General features: G+C 39.6%; 1 protein-coding gene across 14 annotated transcripts in view; it reads right to left on the bottom strand.

Annotated features, from left to right (window-relative positions):
• Nucleotides 1-27,431, bottom strand: part of ULK4 (unc-51 like kinase 4) — a 651,508-nt gene that overhangs the window by 611,790 nt on the left and 12,287 nt on the right. For all 14 annotated transcript variants that reach the window (XM_078151680.1, XM_020987361.2, XM_078151694.1 and 11 more), the window contains 6 exons: nt 24,308-24,447; nt 18,275-18,434; nt 15,365-15,466; nt 13,906-13,989; nt 7,257-7,332; nt 3,105-3,200 (listed from right to left, as the gene is read on the bottom strand). In XM_078151680.1, coding sequence (XP_078007806.1) covers nt 3,105-3,200; nt 7,257-7,332; nt 13,906-13,989; nt 15,365-15,466; nt 18,275-18,434; nt 24,308-24,447 — 658 coding nt within the window. The remainder of the gene's footprint in view (nt 1-3,104; nt 3,201-7,256; nt 7,333-13,905; nt 13,990-15,364; nt 15,467-18,274; nt 18,435-24,307; nt 24,448-27,431) is intronic.

The following is a 27,431-nucleotide window of genomic DNA, read 5'->3' on the forward strand; positions in this document are numbered from 1 at the left end:
TTGGACCAATAATTTGGTTTTGTCCTCACTGATGCTAATGGACATGGCCTCTGATGGTGAAATTAACATGCAGAACTGTTTTCTCCTTTCTCTTATAAATTCCAGTGGCAGTTAAGTTAAGTAACAATGCTCACACGCATGGAGCTCTTTTCAGTTGAACATGCATTTTCCCTCACAAACACCCTGTGAGGACAGTAGTTCAGTTACCAAATATTTTACACGCTTTGCCTCATGCTACACTTTAACACAGGGGTGGGGAGCCTGTCTCGAGGCCACATGTGGCCCTCTAGGTTCTCAAGTGCAGCCTTTAACTTCATGGAGCCTCAGGGCCACAGGTTCCCCACCCCTGCAGTCTAACATAGGAAGAATAAATGGGCACAAAGGAAGGGTTGAACGAACAAGCACTTATTAAACATTTACTAAGTGCCAGGTATTTACCAAGCATTGGAGATAAAAAAATATTTTAAAAAACAAAGCAAAACATGCAAACAAGTCCAATTCTTGCCCTTGGGGAGCTTACATTCTAATGGGACAACACAAACACAACACATGGAGTATAGCTAGACTAGAGAATGGAGATGAAGAATGGAGCCCAGCTTGGAAATGGGTCAGGGCAAGACCAGGCAGAAGCCCACCTGTGGGGCCTAAGAACAGAATGCAAGCTCTGGTGGGACGAGGTAGAATTATTATCCCCATTTTACAGATGAAGAAACCGAAGCTCACAGAAGTGGAGGAAGTCACTCAAAGTCAAACCATGCCTAGGCATTAAAGCCGAAGATTTGTCTCCAAGTTCAGCTTGCCTTCCACCATTCTACCCTTTTAAAAGTTCACAGCTCGGGGATTTTAAAGCCCTCACTGAGAAGTCCTCTCTCTCTCTGATGCTTACTTCTCCCTCTCTTGGTACAGCACCATCAATGTCCGACCTCCTGACAGAAGCCCAGCTTTGGACAAACACTACCAAGTACGTGCGAGCAGAGCCAGGTGCAAATAAAGCATTTTCTCTCTGTGTTTTTAATGAGACATGGATTATCTTTAAACATTATTCTCTGGCATGTGGCTGTCACTCAGAATGACTCAGAATGGGCCCACGGCCAAACACCAACAGCGTGGGCACAGAACACAATCTGCTTCAAATTCCTCAAACTCTCATTTTCAAGCCGATTTCTCAGGGTGATTGTTCTCTCTCAATGGCCATGGCAGAAAAGTTGGCTTCTGGCCATGCCTTGATCGCTACAGCATTCAAAGCCAACCCAGCAAAGAGAAGACTGAAGAATATACACTAAGTGAATACCACCTCTGGCATCTTGTAAAGCACTTCACATATCCTAAGGAGGGCTGCGAGGCATCTGCTGGGTGTGCAACTTGTGTCCTTTTCACTGGACTATAGAGAGTGTACCCACTAATCCCACGCAGAATCCAACCAACTCCATCAAACGTCCCATTTTGTAATCTACCCTGAAGGAAAAATCTTAATCTTTACTTTATGCATAATAAAATAACTGATCAGGAAAGAAATCTGAATACTTCTAGAGGCAGGAGGTAACAATGCTCTGTAGTGGAAAGAGCCCTCGCTGGACCTGGAGTCAGAGTCCTGATCCTGCTTTATGCCACTTCCTTAGTGAGGTGCCCAGTAAGCAAGCCTCACTGAGCCTCTGGCGACTGGAGGAAGTCAGCTTCTAAGGACTCTTCCAGCTTCAGTTCCACAGAAGAGAGAAGAAGTTGAAGAGAGGAAGGGAAGAAGGGAAAGACGCCAATTCTGCAACATGATCTTTCTTACCTTGGGGTATTACTCCCCATTCCTTAGGAACATGAACAAATGATGATCCCATCAGAGACACAATAAATGAGGGGAAATAAAGTGTACATACAGTACAGTTCTTCCAAACTTCAGGCATGCCAGCTAAGTGATCAGGCCTACTATTATGGCATGCATAATGCCAACTTCAACAGCAAACTAAACACAGGAACCCTGAAGAGGTGATCAGATGGGCTACTTCCAAATCTCTTTCCTAACATGTCTGCAGACATATAAGTGTCACATCAGCAGGTGACTTCTATCTTACAAATTTACTACCAGACTCCTATCTTACAGTTAGGAACCGTTGTGTAAGCTCTGAACCCCACAATAATATTTTCTATTTGTATAGCATTTCTAAGCACTCGTAATGCTTTCACATACATTCTCTCCTTAGATCCTGCTTGCTATCCTCTAAAGGGAGATAAGTAAGACAGAGAGCACTTCCCTCATTCTATAAATGAGCAAATGGCGACAAACAGAGGCTGAGATCTGCCCAATGCTGGAAATCAAGGTAATGACAGCCAATGTCTCCTGATTCCTAATTCGGGTTTTTTTTGCTACATCAAAAGTGTCCAGATAGACTGCAAGTGAGCAGATCTTGTGTTTCTTCTGTATCCCCCACAATGGTCGGCACAGTGACGGACACAGGGAAATACTCAGGAACTCCTTATTGAGGGCAGACTATTTTAATGTATGAGAAAAAAAAACATAAAAAATGTCATAGTGTGTGCTACAAGTGTGTATGTGTCTTATGTGTAGACAGAGATATAAATGTAGATGTAGACATATATCTACATCAATGTCTATATCTACACATATACATCATATACATTACACATGTATACATATGTGCACATATACACACAACAAAGATTTAGCTATATCTACAAACATGCTATATCTACAATCATGTGTGTGCGCATTTATGTGTGTAATGTGCACATTGTACGCATGTATCTATGTCTATATAAACATGCACGTACACATATGTGTATGATAGCTGGCTGTCTACATGTATACATATGAATGTACATTATAGATAAGAGTACGTATGTATGTGTGTATACATGCATACACACACATATAAATATACATACACATATATATACATATACATATATATACATATACTTATATACAAAAATAGCTGAGACTTCCCTATTTGCAAAGGAATATAAGTTTATATTCACATTATTGAATTAGGCAAAAATGTCACAGTATAGAGCACAATGGTGATTCCTGTATTCACAACTACACTTCACGCACAGAATTAAATTTATTAACTACCCTAAAGCAATGAACCTACCTGAAGCTGGCATCTTGGGTGTTCAGACAGTCACGGTCTTTTCTATTGAAAGCTTCCTTCCAAAACGAATGCTGTAATACACCTGCCCAAGTCAATCTGTGGAAAACAAGAGAACAAAGATTCAAACTGGTACCGAATGAAATGGATCATCCCAGAACATCTCCTAAATACTTAACACAGGTTACAAATCGTGTCATCAGTTGTAACTTCTTCAAAAGACCTGCGATTTTACCAGTGTGAACACTCATGTAGATGGCTACCCTCTCTGTCTTAGTGGGTGGATTCACAAGTTGCTGGGACCATAAAAATTTATCCCCTGATGGCCAACCTTCTAGGGAAGACCCTCAAAAGCAAAGGCACAGAGGCCATCACTGGGGCAAGACTGAAGGCCCCTCTAGCTTGGTGGATACTCCTGGAACTAGCCCTCATGACACATATCAGGGGAGAACTGCAGTGGAGGAACTTATAAATTATCTCCCCTTAAATGTAAATCTGAGATTTTAAAAAAATAAAACTTTCAATCTAATCTCTATTGAAGATGCTACACATGCTAAATAAACACCCGTGAATGATGGATAAACACTTGGAGAAAATACCCAGAAGTTTCAACTGGTACAGAAAGGGAGTTTATGAAGTGCTACAATCCCAGAGACCAAATGAGATCAGGGCTCACGGTCTGCTAGTGATCTATTCCAAGTTCAGTTTAAGATCCCAACTCAGTCTACAGAAAATAATTATAAATTAATGTGAATCATTTTTAAATTAGCAATTATGTGTCCAGGATTGGAATATTAGAAAGTATTCGTTCAAATATGTATCACCCTTCCAGGAAGTCACATGAAAGGACATATGTTTACTCCACAGCACTGGCATTGCTCAAAATGTTTTGAGATTCCCCCCTTTGGGGAATCACCTCAAGTGTGGTCTTATGACACATAACAGAGAAGTGGCCTCATTTCCTCAAGGTCACCCCTCTACTTCTGAATCCAGTTTGATTATTTACATTACTCATAAAATGTGACTCCGAAAACATTTGTTTTCACGTATGCCAGAATATTTACAGCAACATATTTCATGGTGGCATAAAACTAGAAACAAAGTTGGAGAATGGCTGAAAAAATACAGTGATAGATGAAACAACAAATGTGAAGATTCAGAGAAGCCTGGGAAAACTTGTACAAACTGATGCAGAGGGAACGAGTAGAATATGTACAACGACTATAATAATACAGGTGCAAAAATGGAAAGACAAATAAACTCTGAATGACGGCAATGGCCAAACCTGTTCCAGGAGCACAGATGATGGGGGCACATCTCCCTCCTCCCCGGAGGGATCTGTGGGGCTTCAAAGACACCTGCCATTCTTACCCCAGAGAGAATGGACTTTTCTTTATTATTATTTTGATACCTGTCATTGTAATTGGTGCCCTTAGTAATCACTGTATTTCATTCGATGCATTTAAAAACATTATTCAGGGAAGGAAGGAGTCCATAGGTTTCACCAACCTGCCAAAGGGGCTCAGGACACAAAAATGATTAAGAGCTGATGTAGAGAGAAAACTTTCAGCTCTTAGAAAAGCAGTTTGCCTTCTGAAAAAAACTGATGATGAGATTAATCCACTGCTATCTTTTACTAAGAAAAATCCTATTAATTTTATTATTTTTAATATTCTTTAAAGAATGTTGGATTAATAAGTCCACAATAGCCTTAGGCTTCATTAATAGAATCCCTCTGACAAAAGAAAATAGGATTATGAATTCTTAAACCATAACTCTACCTACTACTGAAGCTGCCTGCATACATAAAAAAATAAACAGTATTACAATGGGATAAGTTGTGCTTTGATGAGAAAAAATGACATTCTAATTATTCAGTAATAGAGTTTGTCTATGTATTGCAATAAAGCAGCTGGACTGCATAGCCCAGATATCCACTTAAATTATTCCTTTAGGATGGGAACCAGAATCATTTTAAAAGCACTTCCTCGTAGGCACAGGAGGGTCAACGCCAGAAGTCCAACAACAGCCAAACTCTCCTTTCTACAGTTTTTCTCATACGTCACAGAGCTCCATAGCGCCATCATGGAGCTCCATAATGGACTCGATTATACGATGGTTCAAATTATGTCCCCCACCTACAAAGATTCATAGCATCATAATTTTGGAGGTGGACAGAACCTTAAAATAGTATGATATAATCAATAATTAAGTGGTTCAAACCACTTATTTTCCATGTGAGAAAAGAAGGGTTCGAAGATATTCAGTGCTTTGTCCTAGGTCACACAGCAAGGCAGGGCAGAATGAGGCCTAGAGCCCAGAACTCCTGACTCCCAAGACAATGATCTTCCTGCCATTATTTATGGTAGATAACTCTCATTACAAGATGAATTTGGGTACTATCTTTATCCCTGAGCACCAACATTACAACATACTTATGTCCCCTGCCTTCTCTGTAGTTCTCTTTTGTTTTTTAGGGACTTGTTTTCTTCAGTGTATTTTTTTTTCCAATTGGCCAATTGTATTTTTGAAGGACTCTTTTACCTCTCTCATTTGACTATTAGAATCCTTCTTGAGCTCTTCTAAGAAGGCTTTTTGGGCTTCAGACCAGTTCATATTCCCTTTTGTTGTTGCAGATGTGGGTTTGTTGACAATGTTGTCCTCTTCAGAATTTCTGTCTTGATCTTCACTCTTCTCATAAGAAGAAATCTTTGGTACGTTTTATTTTTACTCATGGTGTTTCTTTATTCCCTGGCCTTTAAAGAGATTGAGCTCTCCTGCTGGGGAACGGAGGGCACTGACCCAAGCTTCTTGTGTTGGGAGCCTAAGTTTTAGTCACTAGCTTTGTGGGTTGTGGCCTCTTATGTTGGCAATTGGAGGCTGTAGAGTACTGGCAACTTACCTCATGTTGGGCTGGAATCAGCAAGGCTGGAACTTTCAGGCAATTCTAGGTTGCCTGCTTTTCCTTTCCTTTAGCTTTCTTCTTCTCCTTTTAGATGGCTGCTGCAGGATGTTTATCTTCCTGGGGCCCCTTGCAGTGTTGTCTCCCTCGTTTCTGCTAATGCACCTGGAGATTCCTTTGCGGTGGAGTGCCAAGGCTCCTGGTGGTTTTCTGAGCTGGTTTCCACTGGTTCCCCCGCCCTCACTGAGGCAGTCTGAGGTCCAAGTGTTGGTGTTTGCCTGCTCTACCACCTGGGCTTCAGGATTTCTTCACAATTGGAGGCTTCAGGGCTCCTACAGCTCACCTGGTGTTGGGTTGGAACCAGCAAAGCTGGGGCTTTAGGAAGCCTTTAGGTTGTTTTCTTCACCTCCTTTCAGATGAACGCCGCAGGGTACTTGTCTGCCCGGGGCCCCTTGTTTTTGCTGAGGCAGTGAGAGATCCGTTTGCTGGGCTGCTGCACTGCTGCTCCCTGTCTTTCTTCTAGTTCAGGTGTTCCAGGGTTTGTTTGTGTTTTCTGGGCTGACATTTTCTGGGTTGTCAGAGGTTGATAGGGGAGAGTGAGAGCGACTGCCTTTTCACTCCGCCATCTCGGCTCCCGCTGTAGTTCTGCTTTGTACTTATGGGCACTACAATTATACATGTGTTGGATCACACACATGACACGTATATACATGAAGGCAGGAACCATATTATTTTTTTAAATCACCTAACTTACTCTCTCTTCAGGCCCACCCCCACAGGAAATAATAATACTTCACTGAAGTGAAATGAATTAAAATACTTTTCAGTTAACATTTTATTGCAATACATATTTAGGTTTTCATACAGATGTGTTTTTCCCACAAAGATAGCAATCCTTTTGAAGGTTTGAACCTCAAATCAACAGTCTGACATTTATTTGGCCTGAGCTTGAGAATGAAAGGGAAATACACTACCTGGTTTCGGGAGTTTTAACTTATTCATTCCACTGGGGTCTGACATGAAACATAAAGACAAAATAATTTACTTTAAATTACTATGGCCAAAAATACCCCCCAAAAGTGAGAAAATTTACTCTCTTCTCAGAGGTAAGAAAAGATCTCAAAAAAAATCTGAAATAGTTACAGAAGAAAAATTCTGCATTAAGTACACTAGTATTGTAAACAAAAGGGAAGGTGCAAAACGTACCCCCCCCAAAAAAAAACCCATTATGATGTGGTAACAAAATACTCTACCTTTTTTGAGGCTCTTTTTGAAGTAGTCCATCAAGTAAATTAATAAATTCAGAAGATGCTTCGGGAAGAGTACTATCTATAATAAAAGCACAATTTCAGATATCAAAAAATTAAAATATAAATAAAAACATAAAGTTTAAATGAAACCCATGTCAATATTTCTAACAGGAAAAATTTAAACAGTATTTATTTACATAATGTCAATTGATTAAAATTATATCATTCCCTTTTAAAAAAAGCAAAAAGTAATAAAACATTTTACCCAAGGGCATAAAGCAATACAGTTCTTGGGCTGGGAAGAAAATTCCCAGATGAATTATTTATATTTCCCTTAACAATGTAATGATCTCTCCATTAATCAACTGCCTTACAAACATAGAGTTCTCATTACCAAGTATTTTTAACTCTTTCTTGTATTTTCTTTGACTTACTGTTTTGTACAATTAGATAAGATTCAAATATCTGTAGTCATTTACTCTAAATTTTCTTTATCTATAATATGCATAACCATTAATTCTATTCAGTCTGCACCTAGAAGGGAAACCTTCTTCTAACTAGACAGTGCAGGTGGACATCCTCCCTAGCAGTCTCAGACATCTTTGGTGAGTCTTCATTCATTTCCCGATTTTAGTCCCTGCCCATCACAAAGGGGAACAGGCAGAGGAGAGCGCACTAATTGGTGCTCAGAAAGTAAAAAGTGTTTTAATGACTCCAAGCTCTCCCCAGAATGAAAGTACATCTTCTTAAAAACAATATTCTGCCAGTGTTAAAGTCATGGTTTACTCCAATGACAAAGCGGAGGTGCATGGTGGGATGGAGCAGGCTACAATCTATATAAGTGATTAATAAGCGCATTAGAAAAGTGGCCTAAGAGATGGGTCTAGAGATGCATGACTTGGAAAGACGGAGGTTGATAATGTGGCAGAAGCAAAGGAGAAGGGATGGAGAGCCTTCAATAAGTATCCAAGGAAAGATAAGAGAGCTAGAAGAAAGCCTCTGGAATGCTGGATGGACTGCTTGCGGATGATTTATGGGAAAACAGACAACAGCTACATGTGATGAGAAGGCTGGGAGGTGCTGCAATCTGCACTGCAGGAGAGAGAACCCACACTGATGAGGTCACAGGACCATCGTGAAATGCAGTACTACAGCAGAATTTCACAAGCTGTGTTCCACCACTAAGACCAATGGTTTAGCAATGTACTCTGCATGACTCCATTAAGAAAACATCTGTAATGGTGAACAAAGACACATAACAAACCCATGTCTTTGTTGTTTTTTGTCAGCTGCACATAAATGTGTGTACTTTGTCAAGGTGTAGAGCCACTGGAAATTAGCCTATATATACATATTCACAACTGAAACATCAGTTTCTTGATGCAGAAGAGGATCATGGCATCATAAATTCACAGAGTCCAACAATCACAGAATTTCAGAGTTGGGAGGAATTACAGTTTACCAATAGTGGCCACCCAGTTCAACTAATACCTGAAAAAATAATCCCTACTATGCATACACATCAAGTGGTCAGCCTGCTTTTGCTTGAAATTTCCCATTTAGAGGGGAACTCATTACCTCCCAAGGCAGCCCACTCTCCTCCTGGATACTTCTGTTAGAAAGACTGGCCTCCCATCAAACTCTCTGCATCTCCCACCCACTGTTCCTAATGCTGTCCTCAGAAGCCAAACAGAAGCCCAATCCATTGTCCACATGGAAGTCCATTAGATACCTAAAGACAGTCATGTCTTCTCTGCAGACTGAATGACCCCAGTCCCTTTAAGTAGTGAGATCCTTTGCCATCCTGAGGATCCCCTTTTGCTCTGCAGCTCACCAGTGTCCTCCTCATTTGACAAGACCCTTGGCCTGAGCAAAGATAAGGGGCCCATCATCCTCTGAGATGAGGACCAAGGATGGGGGAAGACATCAAGGATGAGGGGAGATGAGGGAGTTAACAATGTGTGCATCTGATTTTCTCAGTAAAATAGGAGATAAGGTCAGCTGCTCAAAGAGAAGGGAAGAGCCATATCATCAGGGGTTTGAAACAGAGCTTACAGCAGAGCCAGCGAGAGGTGAAGAGGGTGGTTGGTGTGCAGCCCATTTAGGGGAGATGACACACATTAGCAGTAAGTCCTGTTGGGATACTTTCACAACTTCCCTGTGAGCAGAGTGCAGGGCAGATAGGACAGGCAAAAGGCAGGGCACTCACAGGAAGGTCAGTGAGAGGATGTGGAGGCAAGGTATTCAAGGACAGGGGGCTGTGGCCTGCTGAACTGGCTACTATCCAGGCAAGACTGTGAAAGGAGGAGGCATAGATGATAAAGCCAGAATAGGGGCAATGTATCTGAGATGAGGAAAAACAAGAGGAATTAACAATGAGGACTAAGAGAGAGTTTAGGCAGACTGAGGCAAAGGCAGAGGAAGAGATGGAAAGATAAGAGATTGTAATCAGAAAGGACAATTCCAGATCCAGATCATTAGATCTGGTAGAATTACCTCGGGGATAGCTAAGATAGAGACTGAAGTCATGAGAACTGATGAAGTAGAAAAGCAGGATGTTTGATTGGGCGTCCATGTGAACACTGGGCTGTAATGGAGAGAAAGGCTGAAACAGGTACCCCACTCCTGAAAAAAAAACGGGGGGTGGGAAATGACCTGGAACAACAAGGATCTGGAAAGGCACTAGAGACAGAGTAAGCGTCAAAGGAGCGTGTTGCCAGGGAAGGCAATGGAAGGGGCAGTGGAGTTCCTCAAGTATGCCCACTCCTCCTCCTGACCCAGCATTTCAAGGGCATAAGGGTGGAAGAATGGCAAGAAATGAAGAAAGCTAGGCTACTCTGACTGGCCCACAGAAGATAGAAAGAGAGCAAGAAGAAAAGATCCAGGATGAAGTGTATTGGTCAATGATCAAGCAGTGTTTCAAAGCCTTCAGATGGGGGAGAAGAGGAGAACAGGGCCAGGGAAGAGGTCCAGGTGCTCTTTAAACTGACAATGATGTGCAAACAGGTGGCCAAGAAAAGAGGATTTCACCTTTTTCACCAGCAGAGGGAGACTAAGCCACAGAAATTAGGGAAGCATTCTGAATTTGCAAAAGAATGTTCTTGGAGCAAAACTTTAGGTTTGCTATGCACTACCTGCTTTCCCTTTGCACAACAGCTGCCTGATACTTCTTCCCTAAAAGATTCAATTCAGTAGGGAAATGCTTTTGACTGATACTGAACAAAATGCCAAGATATAAGTTCATATACAAAAGAGAGTTAACTGGAAAGGTCTGATCAACGTGATGAAAACAGATTGTTGCCAATAATCAATCACACTGCCTTAATGGGGGTGAAGCTCTGCTTTGGATTTGGGTCACACCTCCCAGGGTGGCTGTAAACATGCCTGCTGACACCTTGTTGAGAGAACTGAGCAAGTTTCCTGGGCCTGATTACCTGTCAACCCCTTCAAACCTCAATGACATAAATGAGATATGTCAGGATTGGGGACAGATAGGCCCAAGCAATTATGAATCTGCACCATCCTTTTGTCCTGGGTCTAAAAAAGCAAGGGGAGATCAGTCAGGTAGCCAGTCACTGGGAAGAACCCTAAGAGAGCTGAGCACAGACCAGAGAACTGAAGCATGGCTAAAAGCACACACCAAGGGGCAGCAACAGGACAATGCCCAGCTCTGACATTGTCTGAAATCAGGAAGTAAGCTTCAAGAATGGAAAAAAAAATCCCATTATAAAAAGCTACAGATGCTCAAGATTAAACCCAAAAGAAGAAAATTACTCTAAAAAATCTATAGGCAAAGCCTCAAGGAAAAACATACGTGGAGCACAAGCTCACTTGGAATTTCTGGAACAGCTACAGCAAGAGTTTTTTTTTTTGTTAAAAGTTTTAAGACATTTTTACAAATGAAATGAAATGAGAAAATGAAAAAGAAATCAGATGTATGGAAGAAAGAACTGGAAAAGGAATAACATGACAGCTTGACACAAGAAACATAAAATCTTACCTCAGCAATATATTCACTGATATTAAAATAGATCAAACAGAAGCCAATGACTCCATAAGATAATAAGGGTAAACCCAACCCCCTATCACCAGGAGCTATAATAATAATTCATTACAGTTGCATGTGGTCTTAACCATGGAGAAGGTGAAGCTATATGACCCAGCCTCCTAGAAAGAGGAAAGTGAGCTAACTCAACAGGATTAGGTTGCTAGTGTTCTGGAACTCAGCCTCATAATGAGAGAAGGAGGCACTGGAAACAAAGGAGAAGGAGGGACAATGCAGCCTCTCGGAAACAAGAGAATCATTTACATGGCCCAACAGCTAGAAGAGCAAAAAGAGACAATGAAGACCATGAAGAGAAAAAAACCTGAACTCTGGCTTCCCCACTGCCGTGAGTTATCCACATGGTGCCAGTCTGATGCAAAGAGAAATGCCTCCTCTCCAGCAACCCCAAGTTCAATTCCCTTCCCAAGACAGACCATACCAGAAAAAGGCACTAAGAGTCTGAGGCACTGTACAGGACCTAAGCGGGAAGTCAGAATTGACTACAGGGGGAGTGCAACTGCATTCTTTATTTATGGGCTAATTGAGTAAGGAAAACTGTTACTCTGAATGTTTTTTTACCCAAATATAATTCAATCCAATTAAATTTTTGACCCATATATAATTCAATTCAATTCAATACGCTTACTAAACACCAACTACGTATGAGACACTGTGATGGTCATATGAAGACAAACATGAGACAATCTATCCTACAAGGGCTTTTAATCAATGATCCTATATAAACACAATCTGCTACAGAAACACAGCTGTGAAGAACTAGGCAATATTTGGAGGTTCCCAGAGAAAATTGGGAACAAAATTAGTGAAAAAGATATGATCTGGGGAATAGCTCCCCAAGACTGAATTTGATCTATATTAGTCCAGAGTTTCGAGTGCTGGGCAGGGGTGTTGGAAGGTTTCTGACTCAGATTTCACTGATGTATAGACCTTCTTGTGAACAAACCCCCTCTACCAATGTAGAGCAACACTTGTTCTGAAATTAACAGGCTAAGAAACTTGCCTGGGGCATTTCTAGTTGTCAAACTCAGGCTTCTTAATTTAAAACCCTGCAGTGTTCCATATACCATCACACAGACCTTACAGAAAAAGCTTCATGTCACTACCTTGATTTTGCACAGCATCATGTGCAAGTAGACCCTTGGCATACACCAGCTGATGGTAATGATGATTAAATCACAAGAAAGAACCCTCAGCACATCAAGTAAGAATAAGGCTGCAATATACATAAGTCTATATTGAACAATCTATGAGCCTGACAAATGTAATCAGTGACTTTTCCAGGGTCACAAAGTCAGTATATGTCAGAGATGGGACTTAAATCCTGGTCTTCCTGACCCTGGGCCTGGCTTTCTATTTAATATGCCACACCACATTTCATGAGCTTTAACTAAGCCATAGAATACAACTGCAAAAAGAGAGCCGTAATTAATTTTTTAATTCACATCTATAAATATATTTAAGCTGAGCCACAAATGAAAGTAAGCCTCCCTCCACAAAACGGATCTAAGAAACGCACAAAAGGGATTAGTATGCCAACAAATGGGCATCCTCACTGTCTCTGAGTATATCACAAAAGGAACAGATGAGATGACCAGGGGGCTTGTAGGCTTCCTCAAGGTCAACAGGCACAGATACCTTTGGCTTTGCATTCCCAAGATGTAGGCTGAAAAGATTCATAATGGTTTGGTTATCAGAGACATCCTGAAATCCTCTCAATCCAGAAACTGAATCTTTGGATCATTCAAGAACTGTCCAGACCTGGGCTGAGATATCAACAAAGCATAACAACAGGACAAAAAAATGGCAGTGCTTTACAAAGAATACCCAGGAGACCTCCAATGCCAGCTTCTCCCCAACCAACTGGGTACAGACAGCTCAATGATCTGACTGATGACCAGGAGGCATCCAATGCAGCATTTTAACATCTATGATTGCCCCTTCATTTCTAGTTGTCAAACTCAGGCTTCTTAATTTAAAATCCTGCAGTGTTCCATATACCATCACACACCTTACAGAAAAAGCTTCATGTCACTACCTTGATTTTGCACAGCATCATGTGCAAGTACACCCTTGGCATACACCAGCTGATGGTAACGATGATTAAATCACAAGAAAGAACCCTCAGCACATCAAGGAAAAATAAGGCTGCAACATACATAAGTCTATATTGAACAATCTATGAGCCTGACAAATTCCCTCATTTGCCACTGTTCTAATTCAGCTTGGAAATGCTTACACTAGTATTGAACACAGATCACAGAAATGTCTTAGATAATATATCAATGTTAAAACTAACACTTTAAACATCACTTTGGTTATAAGAACATCAAATATTTTCTGCAGTTTTCAGTCAATGGCAAAAACCTACTAGTTATACTATTAAAATAAACTTTTCCTATTTTACTACCTTGGCATATTAAAGAGACTTGTAATTCTCCCCAAGGATTCCAGAAAATATACTGAATAAAAAGGTACTACAGTGAAAATAAGTTTATTTTTAAAATTGTGAAACCAAGTAAGAATTAGGATGAACGTATAAGAAGCACAGAAATAGTAAGTAAGCACATGTAACACAAAATAATTTACCTTTTGGTGTAGGTGGCAAAAGATCTTGATATAAAATCTGTTCAACTAAGTCAGAAAAGCTTTCTGAGAAGAAGGGTGGTCTTCCTAAAAATGACAAATTCATTTGTAAAATTAATTAATATTTTGGTATCAACAAACTTTCCAAAACCAATCTTAAACTGGAATTATTTGTAATAGAACTACCCAATATATGTTGAGATGGAGACCAATATTTTTACTTTAAAAGTACAATGTCCAAAATAAGATAAGTGATAGTGTCATTGTACTCTTCCCATTCGATTATAAACTGCTTGAGGGAAAGAACCATCTTGTTCGTTGAAACTTAGATTTGTATCCTCAGAGCTTAGCACAGTACCTGGCACACAGTAGGTGCTTAATAAATATTTACTGACTGCCTGCCTGCCCTGATTAGACCACTTCTAATGTTCCCCATCACCTTCTGGGGGCCACATTTTAAGATGGATATCAATAAGCTGAAGCTCATCACATAAAGGGCATCCACCATAACGGGAGAACTGGAATCCACACAAGGATCAGGGGAAGAAATCGGAGAAGCTCAGTTTCTCTCTAACAGGAAAATAGCTGTTATTATTAAATTTTTCTATTTCAAAATGTATTTTCTAAAAAAAAGTATAAATTCCCCCCATGGGTCAAAAATTTCATTATCTGCAAGCCACATATACCATGGACTACAACTAGACTACAATGAGATGCAGACAGTAAGTTTACATGGTTGCAAATAACTCTACCTGCTTTTAATAAATATATGCAATTCACTCTCCCTGATAAACAGCTATATGATATAATTGGGGAATATGGAGGAGAAGATATAGATTTGTGATTTCATTCAGTTGTCTGTATCTTATAGTCTTGGAGAGTCGCCTGAGGCACTGAGGTTAAAAGACTTTTCCCATGGATACTCAGCAAATGTATCCCAGAGGACAGGAGAGGAAGTGAAGGAAAGGCAGGGGAGGAGAGTGTGAGGGGGAAAAAGAAAAGGAAGAAAGGGAGAAAAAGGGGGAGGGTGATAGGGAGAGGTAGGGGGGTAAGAGAGAGGGAGAAGAAGGAAGAGAAAAAAACAGAGGGAAAGAGGGAGAGGGCAGGGGGACAGGAGCAGGAAAAGAAGGTGCAGGAGGGGAAAGAAGAGGAGGAGGAAAAAGAGAAAGGTAGAAAGAAAAGAAAAAAGGAAGGAGAGAATGAGGATGAGGAAGAAGGAGAGGAGGAAGGAGAACCTCTAAATGCACTTGTACACACTAAACTATTCTAGCAATTTAATCAAATTAAAGTAGTTCAAATAAAAAGTCAGTAAAACCAACTATTACCTTAAATAACAGGTTTTATGAAATCATCTCTCAACTTCGCAGCCCCTCAACAAAAAACATTATGAATATTCATGAGGTATGTACTAGTTATCTTAAGTTAGAAATGTAAAGAAAAATGTAAAAGAAAAATGAATTACCTGAGAACATTTCATAGAGTAGACAACCCAAAGACCACAGATCACTCTCTATGGAGAAGTCCATGCCCTTCATAACTTCCGGGGCAGTGTAGATGGGAGAGCCTAAGGTCCAAGTACAAAGAGCAACACAATAATATCAAACACAGACTTTCCTGTGAGTCCCAAAGTAATTTATTTGGCAGACGATGAGATTAATAAAAAGTGAACAAAGGAGACAAATGAATAATGAAGCCTTAACTGTTCCATCAAAGAAATCTAATGTTACTTACATTTATTCTAATTGGAAAGTTTGATTTTTTTAAAAAATAATTATAAAACAGACTTTGAGATTGCTGTATGTAATTAAAGGGTACGACACATTTAGATATATCCTTTCTTAAGCTAATAACATAATGTCAAAACAACAAAATCTAAAATTATACCTACAGGCACCTCAATAGAATACATACGTTCATTTTCTCTAGGAAGCATGCAATAAAACTACTTTTGGGGAGGAAATCCAAACAGCATCAATAAACTTCTAGCACATTTTATCATTAGTGACCCTTCTGGCCAAACCTGACCTTCCAAAGCCAGAGAGAGAGCAAGAAAACCATTTTCTCTGCTTCCTGGTTCTGAAGTTCTATTCTATCTGACACTTTTTGCACAGCTGACCCTGAATCACATGAACATCATTGAAATTTCTTAAGGACGTCATATAAATCATTATACAAACTCAAATGGTATTTGGTCATTGGTCCAGGAAGACCAAAAAATAAACACTATACTAAGTTACAAAAAGAACAATTTTTACCAAGTAATTTATGTATGTTTTCTTTCTCCACTTCCTATCTATCCAGATGTTCATTAAAGGTTTACTGCTGCAGCTGAAATAAGACAATAAATCTGTCCTTCCAAATTATAATTGCTGCATTTACTGGCCTCACTGTTGCCATTATAATTCTTTCATAAGGGAGATGGCATATAATGGAAGTATCTAAACCCCACCACATTTTTCTGAAACAATTACTTAGGTACATATGTTTCCTTAGGAAAATGAGAATTTGACAGATAATTACACTCTATAAAAATGTAAATAAGCCTATCAAATCAAAACACACCGGAGACTAAGGAAAGTTTTAAGAAACCCTTGCAAAGACTTTCCTTATGTTCAATGGAATAAATACATATATTAAATCCTCAATGTATTATTATACAGTAAAACCTCATTTTTAGACAAATTGTTTCTATGAAAAAGCCTATGAAGAAAATAAGTGACTAAAAACATCTAAAACACTTTAATGTTACTTTGAATTTTAACAGCTTAATGGTATTCAAACTAATAATATAGAAAAAAGAAAATACTGGGGTGCTTTAACATCCATCATTACTCAAACAAGTTTCAATAAAATTCTTATAGTAATTTAGCAAATTCTATTATTTAAAATTTTTGTTAAAAAATCTTAAGAAATTATTTTTATCCCAACACACTCCACTGAAATGGAATTTTATTGAGGACATGAATAAAGTGTCTAACTTAGGTTCTTTCCATATATTTCCTCTATCCAAAAAATAATCACTTTCTTGTTTGTACCTGCAGGCCTTTGGTGGACAAAGGTGCAAGGTAGTGAGGACCTGAACTAGGTCGGTGTGTCTGTGAATGCAGAAAAAGGGATATATGTGAGATATTTTGTTAAAGCAGAAACAACAAGATTTGTCACTGATATGTGTAATCAGAATGGAGTCAAGAATAACACCACAGTTGTGGGCCTAGGAATCCTGCGAGAATGATTGTACCCTCAACAATAATAGGGAAGTCTGGAAGAAGGATTGGGGAAAAAGATAATGAGTTCTATTTTAGACATAACAGGTTTGCGATACCTATGAAACATCTAGTTTGATACATCCAGAAGCAGTTGGTAATAAGGAGCTGTAGCTCAGGAGGGAGATGAGGGCTGGATATATAGATCTGGGGATCATCTGAATAGAAAGGATGATAACTGAACCCACGGGACCTAATTGGATCACCAAGTGAGAGAGTAGAGAGGGAAAAAGAAAAGAGGTCCTAGGGCAGAGCCTTGGGCAGACAGTCATGGTTAGTGGACATGTCCTGGATGAAGAACCAGCAAAGGAAAATCAGAAAGACTGGTCAACAGGTAGAAGAATCAGGAGCAAGCAGCATCTCACAAATCTCAACAGGAGAGAGTATCCAGGTGAGGAGGGTTACCGACTGATAGGGTCAAATGCTTCAGAAGGACCAGGGCTCAGACAAGGCCATTCGTTCTGGAAATTAAGAAAGATCACTGATAACTTTGGGAAGAGTGTTTTCAATTGAAAGATGAGGCTGGAAAACAGACTGGAAAGAGTTCAGAAGGAAATAGGAGAGGAGGAAGTGCACCAAGTACAGATGACTTTCTGGGAATGAAGGTAAGAAGAAATACAGGACAACAGCTAGTGGGGATGGTGGGGATGGTAGGATCAAATTTTGGGGTTTTTTTAAAGATAGGGGAAATGTGTGAAAAGGAAAAGAAAATGAGGAAGACACAGCTAAGTTTAGAAAGGCAGGAACAGAGGGAATGGGGAGGGAAAATGTTATTTGTTGGTCTTAAGCGATATCAACGGACACAACGTTAGAAAGTCTGCCAGAACTGGATGAAATCACTCTGATGGCTCGATGTAGTCCACCGCCCCCAAAGCTTCCTAGGCCTGATATACTATTATATCCAATATGAAGACCGTAGCTAGTAAATTCAATGTCTAGTGGACAAAATCACACTTTTAAGTCAACTAGGCTAGTCCTGAAAGTTTGTAATGAAAGCTTAAAAAAAGCTTAAACTGACAAAACAACAAAAATATTTTAAAACAAAAAAAGATAATTTTAGGAGCCTATCCGTGGTGTTCATTGTTTGGCAATTTCTATAGACAACATACCTTTGACTCTACTTCTCATACATCTTCTCTGTATGTTCTCACCATCACCTCCACCTTCTTCTGATGCCACCAAAGCAAAGAACTCTTCCAAATTTTCACCTTCTGCTTTGGCCAGGCTAAAATTACTATATTTCAATGTGCCAGGTCCTTCCAAGAGGATCTATGGAGATTTAGAAATACAAACGTGAAAAGAAATCTAATTCTACCAGAACTTCCTCTATAAATATTCTACCTCACTCAAGGAATGAAAGTTTATTCTAATTAATTTAAATTTGTATCACTGCTATACTGACTTTCCAAATAAGTATATAGGAGAGGCACTTAAGATATTTCCACTTAAGATATTTTCAGCATTTACTTTGCAACTTTAACACAATGTTAAAAACTAAATAATTACATTAAAACTACTCCAAAATGAAAAAAAAAAGAAAACCAGAGGCAGAGTGGAATGAATCCAGTAGTTTTTAAAACTCAGTACAAAAAGATTAACTATTCAAATGTCTCGTTTCACTGGAAGCTACAGCAGCAAAGAGGAAAGTAATTCTCAGGTTTTCTTAGGGATGGACTAAGGCCTCACTGCCACCTTGCCCACGTGAGCAGCAGGGACACATGCTCTTATCCATGACACCAGGCATCACTTTCTTGTACATCCCAGAGCTAACATACAAAAACTGACTCAGTAAAGTCACTAGAACCAGGAACAACATTGACGAAGTGTCCATCATGCACACAGAAGCTCACAGTGCTGGTGCCTCACACATATTCAAATTATGGGCATATTAAAATTTGCATCGATATACTGGCATGCTATGCCTACTTAAAGAATTCCCTCTCAGTTACAAAGCCAGACATGATCACACTTTAAATATTTTGTGTTCTCTATGGCAGCTAAAGAACGTCCAGATCAGGGAATTTTTGTTGTTGCTGAGCTGTTTCAGTCGTGTCTGACTCTTCCTGACCCCATTTGGGGTCTTCTTGGCAGAGATACTAGAGTGGTTTGCCATTTCATTCTTCAGCCAATTTTACAGATGAGAAAAACTGAGGCAAACAGGATTAAGTGACTTGTCCAGGGTCACATCACTAGTAAATGTCTGTGGTCAGATTTGAACACAGGAAGCCTCATCTTCCTGACTCCAGGCCTGGTACTCTATCTACTGTGCCACCTAGCTGCCTAATTCAGGGAATAAGAATCTCCAAATTAATCAATTAGGATTCCTTTTATATTTCAAAATAAAAGGGTTAGCAGACATAGGAACTTATATTTAATACCTCAAAAAAGGATTTTAAACATCTAGGGAAGTGCTTTGCCTACAGTTGGCACTCAAATAGTTACTGAACAGATAAGCCTGCATATTTGCCACAATACAAAATATCTGTTAAACTCAGCTATTCGTGGGGACTAATAATTTCGTGATGGGTATCATTTGTTTTCACTAAGGTGATCTCTTTAGACAATAAAAATATAAATAGGACTTTAAAATTGCAAATGTGTTACTCTTCTTCCCTGGGGTGGCTGCTGTAGCCAATAAAAGGCTTATAGTTTTAAACTTGAACATATATTTCACAATTCAAGGGGCCCAAGATTCTGATAACAGACCTATTCAAGTGAGAGTATCCATCGGGCTCTCCATCACCCAATAAAAACATTCCAAGTTTCATAAAAAGCACCCCAAGATATCCTAGCTCTTTCTTTAAAACATTCACCAAGGCTTTAAATGACAAATTATCAATTACCAACTCCTTTGAAGATAACTCCCTAATGCCTTTTTAATCTGAGTTCAATTCTTATCAGTCACTTAGCAATGAATATTTATCTACTGTACAAGGCAAATCTCTGCCTCGGTACCTGCATACATACAAATGTTATCTAGTGACTGGTTATCCAGATTTCACTGTTCTAAATCAAGGTTTTTACTGCACTGGAAATCACTTTGATCTTGTATATAAATGGATTTTTTGTCTGCTCACAAGATTGTGAAAATTAGAATATTCATAATCTTCATTTGTTGATGTGCTAATTCCAACGTGGAATTAAACAGTGTATTCTTTACAACAAATATGTTTTATATAGACAGAAACTGCTGAGGGAGCCAAAATGGCAGATTAGGGGCAGCCTCCCAGCCAGGCTCTCCCAACATTGCTCTCCAAACAACTTTAAAATAATGCCCCAGATCAAATTTTGGAGAGGTAGAGCCAACAAAAAGTTGGGGTAAGATGTTTTGCTGGCCTAAGAAAACTTAGGAGGCTGCAGATGAAGTCTGCAAAACAGAGGTGGAAGTCTGGCAGAGATATGTCTGGAGTCCATATACACAGGAGCAGCGGCAGCCTCAGTGTTGGGACCTCTCAGCCTAGAGATGGCAGGGTGGTTGGATAACTCAGAAAGATAGCACAGGGGACCCTTTTGTAGCACTGAGTACAGCTGGAGCTGACTAGCAACTCTACTGCCCATATGCAGTTCTGGGTCACAGTTCCAGGGTGGAGAGAAGCATTGGAGGGTCAGTTACAAGGGAGCAGGGGCCCTAGACACAGTACCAAAGCAGAGAGGACTGCTAGTGCATGCATCTGCAGGAAACCCGGGGCCCTTCTTTAGTAAAGACCAGAGCACAGACCAGGAGAACAATGACCAAATCTCTTCCAGGATCCCCCCACCTTGGAAGCACCAAAAACTTGCAAAGCCCCAGAACTAGCTCTCAAAATAGCACAAAAAAGCCTGAAGCTTAGGACAGCGCCTCTCCACCCCTGGGTGAGCAGAGCCCAAGTTTAACATAAAGTTTAAAGTCAAGAAATAGCTGGAAAAATGAGTAGACAGGGGCAGCTAGGTGGCACAGTGGATAGAGCACCAGCCCTGGAGTCAGGAGGACCTGAGTTCAAATCAGTTTCAGATCAGACACTTGACACGTACTAGCTGTGTGACCCTGGGCAAGTCACTTAACCCCAATTGTCTTGCCAAAAAAAAAAAGAAAAATGAGCAGACAACAACCACCAAAAAAAAAAGAATTTGACCATATAAAGCTACTATGGTGGCAGGAAAGACCAAGACATAAACTCAGAAGACAATAATGCAAAAATAACTACCAAGGAAGACAGCAGAATGAGAGAGGAAATACCAACTCTCCAAATTTCTCCCACAAACAAGACAAAACATCTGCTCAGCGTGAACTTTGAGCAGCAGAAATCATTAGAAGTAGGGGTAAAGCAGTCACTCTCCTAAGACAACTAGGGAGGACCTCAGGAAAGACCCCACCTCCAGGGGCAGAGGTTCGGCCTACCTGAAGTACAAACACCTCCAGGAGGCTCTGGGAGCTGGGCCAGGAGGAGCAGCCTCAGCTTGAAGAACGTGTACCTCACAGACAGTCTGGGGGTCAAACAGTGGATCAGGGGAAAGTTAAAGGACCCTCTGCTGTCATGGGAAGCCAGGCCCAGTTGTGCTGACCCAACTCAGTGATGGGCTGTGGCTGTGAGTGAGGAGGAATGAGCTCACACCCAAGTGAGTGCAGCTCCCAGGTGCCCAATTCTAGTTTTTAAGGAATTATTTTCTTCAGTGAGCTTTTGTACCTTCCATCCTACCCCACCCCATCCCACCCTAGAGAAATATGCGTGTGTGTGTGTGTGTGTGTGTGTGTGTGTGTGTATAAAACCATGCTATACATACTTCTATTTATCAGTTCTTTCTCTGGAGATAAATAGCATCTTCTTTCATAGGTCCTTTGTAGTTGATTTGAGTATTTACAATACTAAAAATGACTTAGTCATTCAAAGTTGTTCTTAGAGAACAAGATTGCTGGTACTGTCTAAAACATTCTCTTTGTTCTGCTCACTTCACTTTGCATCAGTTCATATATGTCTTCCCAAGCTTTTCCAAAACCAACCAGCCTATCATTTCTTATAGCACGGTAGTATTCCATCACAATCATATACCACAACCTATTCAGTCATTTCCCAATTAATGGGCATCCTCTCAATTTCCAGTTCTTTGCCACCACAAAGAGAGCTGCTATAAATATTTTAAAACATGTAAGTCCTTTTCCTTTTTCCCTAACTGCCTCCCAAGCTCACATTAGTCTGATAAGCCACAGGCACATTATACTTTGACTCCAACATAGTGATGTCATTTTGGTCCTCTTCCAGAATGGACAACCAACCAGCTTATGTTGACAAAGGTTGAAAATGGCTTACTTTGGAAAGAAATAATAACTCTGACCAATAACATGCTCAACTCCTCTTAGTATACCATAGGTAATAACAGACACATAATTTCACTTTACCCCTAAAAAAAGTGCTATACAACAGACACCAGTACTTTAGTAGCTAAAATTCTCTTCTTTTATTGAATGATTAAGCCAATCATTTATGTCCTAATTTAAAAGTGACAATAAGTGATAAACCCAAAGATCCTAGCAACTGAAGCAAGAATCCACTATTTGATAAAAACTGCTGGGAAAACTGGAAAGCAATCTGGGAGAAACTAGGTACAGACTGACATCTCACACCACATTCCAACATAAGCTCAAAAACACCCTTTAAATATAAAGGGTAATGAAAGCAAATTAGAGGAGCAGGGAAGAAATTACCTATCATATGTATGGATGGGGAAAAGTCCAAGACCAAATAAAAGACAGAGAGGTTTACAGGAGGTAAGATAGATAATTTTGATCACATCAAATTTAAAAGGTTTTGTGGAAACAAAACCAACAGAGTCAAAATTAGAAGTAGAAAATTGTGGGAAAAAATCTTTGTAGTAAGTTTCTCTGATAAGGTCTCATTTCTCAAATATATAGGGAACTGAGCTAAATTTATAAGAATAATGGCCATTCACCACTTGATAGTCAAGGGATTTGAACAGGCAGTTTTCAGAAGACGATATCAAAGCTATCAAAAGTCATATAAAAATGCTCTAAATCACTAATGATTAGAGAAATGCAAATTAAAACAGCTCTGAGGTGCCATCTCACACCTAGTAGATTGGCTACGATGACAGGAAAAGAAAATGACAATGCTAGAGGGAATGTGGGAAAACAGGTACATGAATGAACTGACGGAATCATGAACCAGTGCAACCATTGTGGAGAACAATTTTGAACTATACCCAAAAGGCTATAAAACTACACACCCTTCGACCCAGCAGTACTACAAGAAATCAAAGAAAAAGGAAAAGGACCCATACGTACAAAAATATTCATAGCAGATCTTTCATAGTGGCAAAGAAATGGAAATTGAGGGGATTCCCATCAACTAGGGAATGTCTGAACAAGTTGTGGTATATGAATATGATGGGATACTATTGTGTTATAAGAAATGATAAAATGGATGGTTTCAGAACAAATCTGATAAAACTTATATGAACTGATGCAAAGTGAAATGGGCAGAACCACAAGAACAATTTATACAGTAACAGCAATATTGTAAAGATAACCAACTGTGAAGGATTTGGTAACTTTGATGAATATTCTGATCTACCACAATCCCAAAGATCTCACAATGAAAAATGCTATTCACCTCCAGAACGAGAACTTATGGACTCTGAATGTAGATTTAAACATATTTTTTCCTTTTTATTTTTCTTGTTTGTTTGGGTTTTTTTTCCCAGAACATGGCTAATACAAAAATATGTTTTGTATGACTTCATATGTATAATGGGTATTGCAGTTCTTGCCTTGTCAATAGTCGGCAGGGGAGGGGAAAGAATCTGAAACTGAAAATAAAAATAAAATTTAAATTTAAAAAAAGTTGCAAGTAATGTTACTCAAGGATCTCTGAAAGGAAAGATTTCCTTCAGGTTTTAATAGCAATCTGAATGGGAAGCTAATAATATACAGCACTGTATTTAATTTTAGATTACTTTAATCCAAAGGAATTTTAAAATATTCTATGATTTTTCCCCATCCTACTATATTCTACAGCCTATATTTTGCTATATCCTACAGCAATGACTTAAGGTACCGAACTTTAGCCTAAATTAACAAAATACCTTTGAGAGATGATTAGACCGTACATATTAACTCAAAAGCATAACGTAGCCAATGATTCAATTACCTTCCCAGGAGAAAGATCACAGAAGAGAATTCCAAGTTTATGAAGATGATGTAACCCGGTCACCAAGTCGAGCCCAAATTCTCTCACTGCATCTTCAGGCAGGTGTTCATCTTGAGCAATGACCAGTTCTAAGGAACCACCTACAATAAACGCATAAGGATCATCTCTACTAAATAATCAAGCAGAATGAAAGAACAATGACTTTTACTTGTGGCTCTCAATGCAGTTCACATAGAAAAAAATGGCTACAAAAATTAGACACAAAATAGTAAACAATGTGTACATATTAATACACTACATTAAAACTATGTGATAAAAATGCATTTATATTATTTCAAAGTGTTAAGATATGGAGTGATAAAAAGTCATCTTTCCCTATTGGAACCACAAGAGTAATCCATAAATGTAGAACCTCTGTAGCTAATAAATATGACGAGCCTCCACAATGAAGAATTGTTGAGGAGGGGCTCAGTCACCCACTAGTACTGAGGAGCTGGGATTCTTTTATCTATAGTACTGTGCTCTAAAGAAGGGGTTCTTAAGCTGGGGACCAGGGACCCCTGGAGGTAAAGGATAAATAAACTTAGATGAGAAAAAAAAATTACATCTTTATTTCAATGTAATTGATATCTTTTGTAATGCTATGCATTTTGTTTTGTTTTGTTTTTTTAGGCAATTGGGGTCAAGTGACTTGCCCAGGGTCACACAGCTAGTAAGTGTCAAGTGTTTGGTGTGAGGCCAGATTTGAACTCAGGTCCTCCTGACTTCAGGGCCGATGCTCTATCCACTGTGCCACCTAGCTGCCCCCATTTTGTTTTAAAGATTGAAAAACATTATCCTAACAAAAGGTCCATAGGCTTTGCCATACTGTCAAAGGGGTTCATGCTACAAAAATGGCTAAGAACTCCTGTTCAACAGCAATGGTTTCCAAACAGTGAGCCAAAGTCCAGGAAAGCTACCCCTACACTCCCCAAGAGGGTGGTCGGTGTAAATTGGGTGGACACAACTGCAAAGACCCAGCATCCTCCATATACGTGCCTCAGAAGGTAGAGGACTTATTGGTAGGAAACGACTAAACAAGAGTGGCACAGGACAGGTAAGGATGGATGCATGGGATCTGCACCACTGGAGGGAATACCTTGGTCAATAAAATCACAGATCCATTTAAGTTTTTGAGTAATACCAGCCATGATTTTTTTCCCCAAGCTGGTGAGTTATCTGCCTTTCTTTTAAGATCTTTAGAGAATCAATCCCTTTAATCTCCTAAACACTGCCACAAGCACAGACCTTTCATGAGCTTTATCTTTGTCTTGCCCAGCTGTTTTCAACATCTATGCTTTCTGCAGTGTCACTGCCACTTCCTGGGGTAGTACATGAAGTACAGCCCTGATCAAGTGCAATATATGCAGTGGCCATCCTCCATGAAAGAGTCAAGCACCTCCTTGTCTGGAGCAAAGGCAGCTTCCCGGCTCTTTTGGTTTCACTGTGGTGAATGAGCTCCATTGGTTAAAGTTCCATAGGAAATCCTAACCATCTATGCTGATATCCATTCCTCTATCCATTGCCTGTTTATCAGCGTTAATCAATTGTTTAAACAGGTCGGATTAGAGCTCAATTAACTTCAAATCATATCTAGTTCAACTTTAAGAAACGAATTTCATTTCTTATCTTTCATCTTTATCTTTCTAATTTGGTGTTGTCTTAATCTTTGCTCCAACAAGTCAAGTGTTTCTGACACGATTCTCACGTCAACAGCTGTCTCTTGGAATATAATTAATTTCCTTTTTTGTGATGTTGTTTCAGTGTTTCTGATGTCCAGCATGTTCTACCCTTCTTCTAGAAGAAAGTATTTGTGATATACAGGCCTGTGGCCTTTGGCTTCTCTTGTTTCTTAACACTTGCCCATGCTTTCTAGCATACTTTTTCACTGTCTTCCCCTATGTTTACACTTTTATATTACTGAAGTCATTTAGTATGAAGGTATATGTTGAGTTAATAGGAGGAGGGAGAGATCTTATAAAGACCTTTTATAGAACTTCTCTACTGCCATCCTCTTTAATGGATACTGACCCATCAGCTATAGTTATCTTCGTGGTGGTTTTTTTGTTTATATTTATTATGAGCAAGGAGAGCCAAGATGACCAACTGGCCTATTAAATGATGTTTCTTATTGTCTTTAAATACAGCAAAACCAACTTTTCCATCTCTCCTAGGAGGACGTGTAAATCCTCCCCCCACTTATTTACAGCTTCCTCAAATCCTCTATTTTCATTTATGGTGAAAGATCAATATTGACATAAATCAGCTCTTCCTCTACTGTACTGATTCACTGGCAATTAGACAAGAACATCACATTTAAACTACCAACAGCTAAGCTGCTTTTTCTAGTCAACCTAAAAACTGCATTGTTCTCAGTATCCTTACCCCTTTTCCTGTGACCCCGAAACTACTGTCACAGAAGGATGTCACACAGAACTGACAGCCACATTGTAAGGTTCTAGGTTTCACAGACTGTCATGGCCAGCCATCTCATTACATAATGATGATCGTACATATAGGTAACGAGTCGCTGCATACCTACTAGGCTATTTCTCAGACAGTAAACACAGTTGGCCACACAACTATACCGAAAGCGAGCCTTTCCAGCATTCTGGCATCTGCCATGGCTTCCACTCCCATGGCACAGCTGTCAAGAACTGAGGGTCACCTCTACATCACAGTAAGACTCAGAAGGAGGACTTTTGTGAGGGTAACAATCTTTAAATCAACTGAAGGGCTCTCCCAAATAACAGCATATCAACATCTGTTTCTCTAGACTTTTCATGCTCTTTGGATAAACTAACACACATAAGAAGTAAAAGAAAACACATGATGATCCTCTACTCTTTTCCAACAACTAGGAGCCTACAGGTGTGGAAGATGGCATACACTGTCAAATACAATTACTGGTGTCAGTTTTCCTTAAATGTTTATCTTAGTCAAAATGGAATGTTCTTGGTGCAGGGGATGAGAATATTGAGAAACTGCTGAGATACAAAAGGCAAAAGGCATCAGTAAAACTTCAAAAAGAAAACAAATGTAGGACAAATGCTTTTTCAAATGCCCAAGAGGTTTGCATTAACAA

The sequence above is a fragment of the Phascolarctos cinereus genome, unplaced genomic scaffold (genome assembly GCF_003287225.1).
Source record: "Phascolarctos cinereus isolate Bilbo 61053 unplaced genomic scaffold, phaCin_HiC Scaffold_1;HRSCAF=81, whole genome shotgun sequence".
Lineage (NCBI taxonomy): Eukaryota > Metazoa > Chordata > Mammalia > Diprotodontia > Phascolarctidae > Phascolarctos > Phascolarctos cinereus.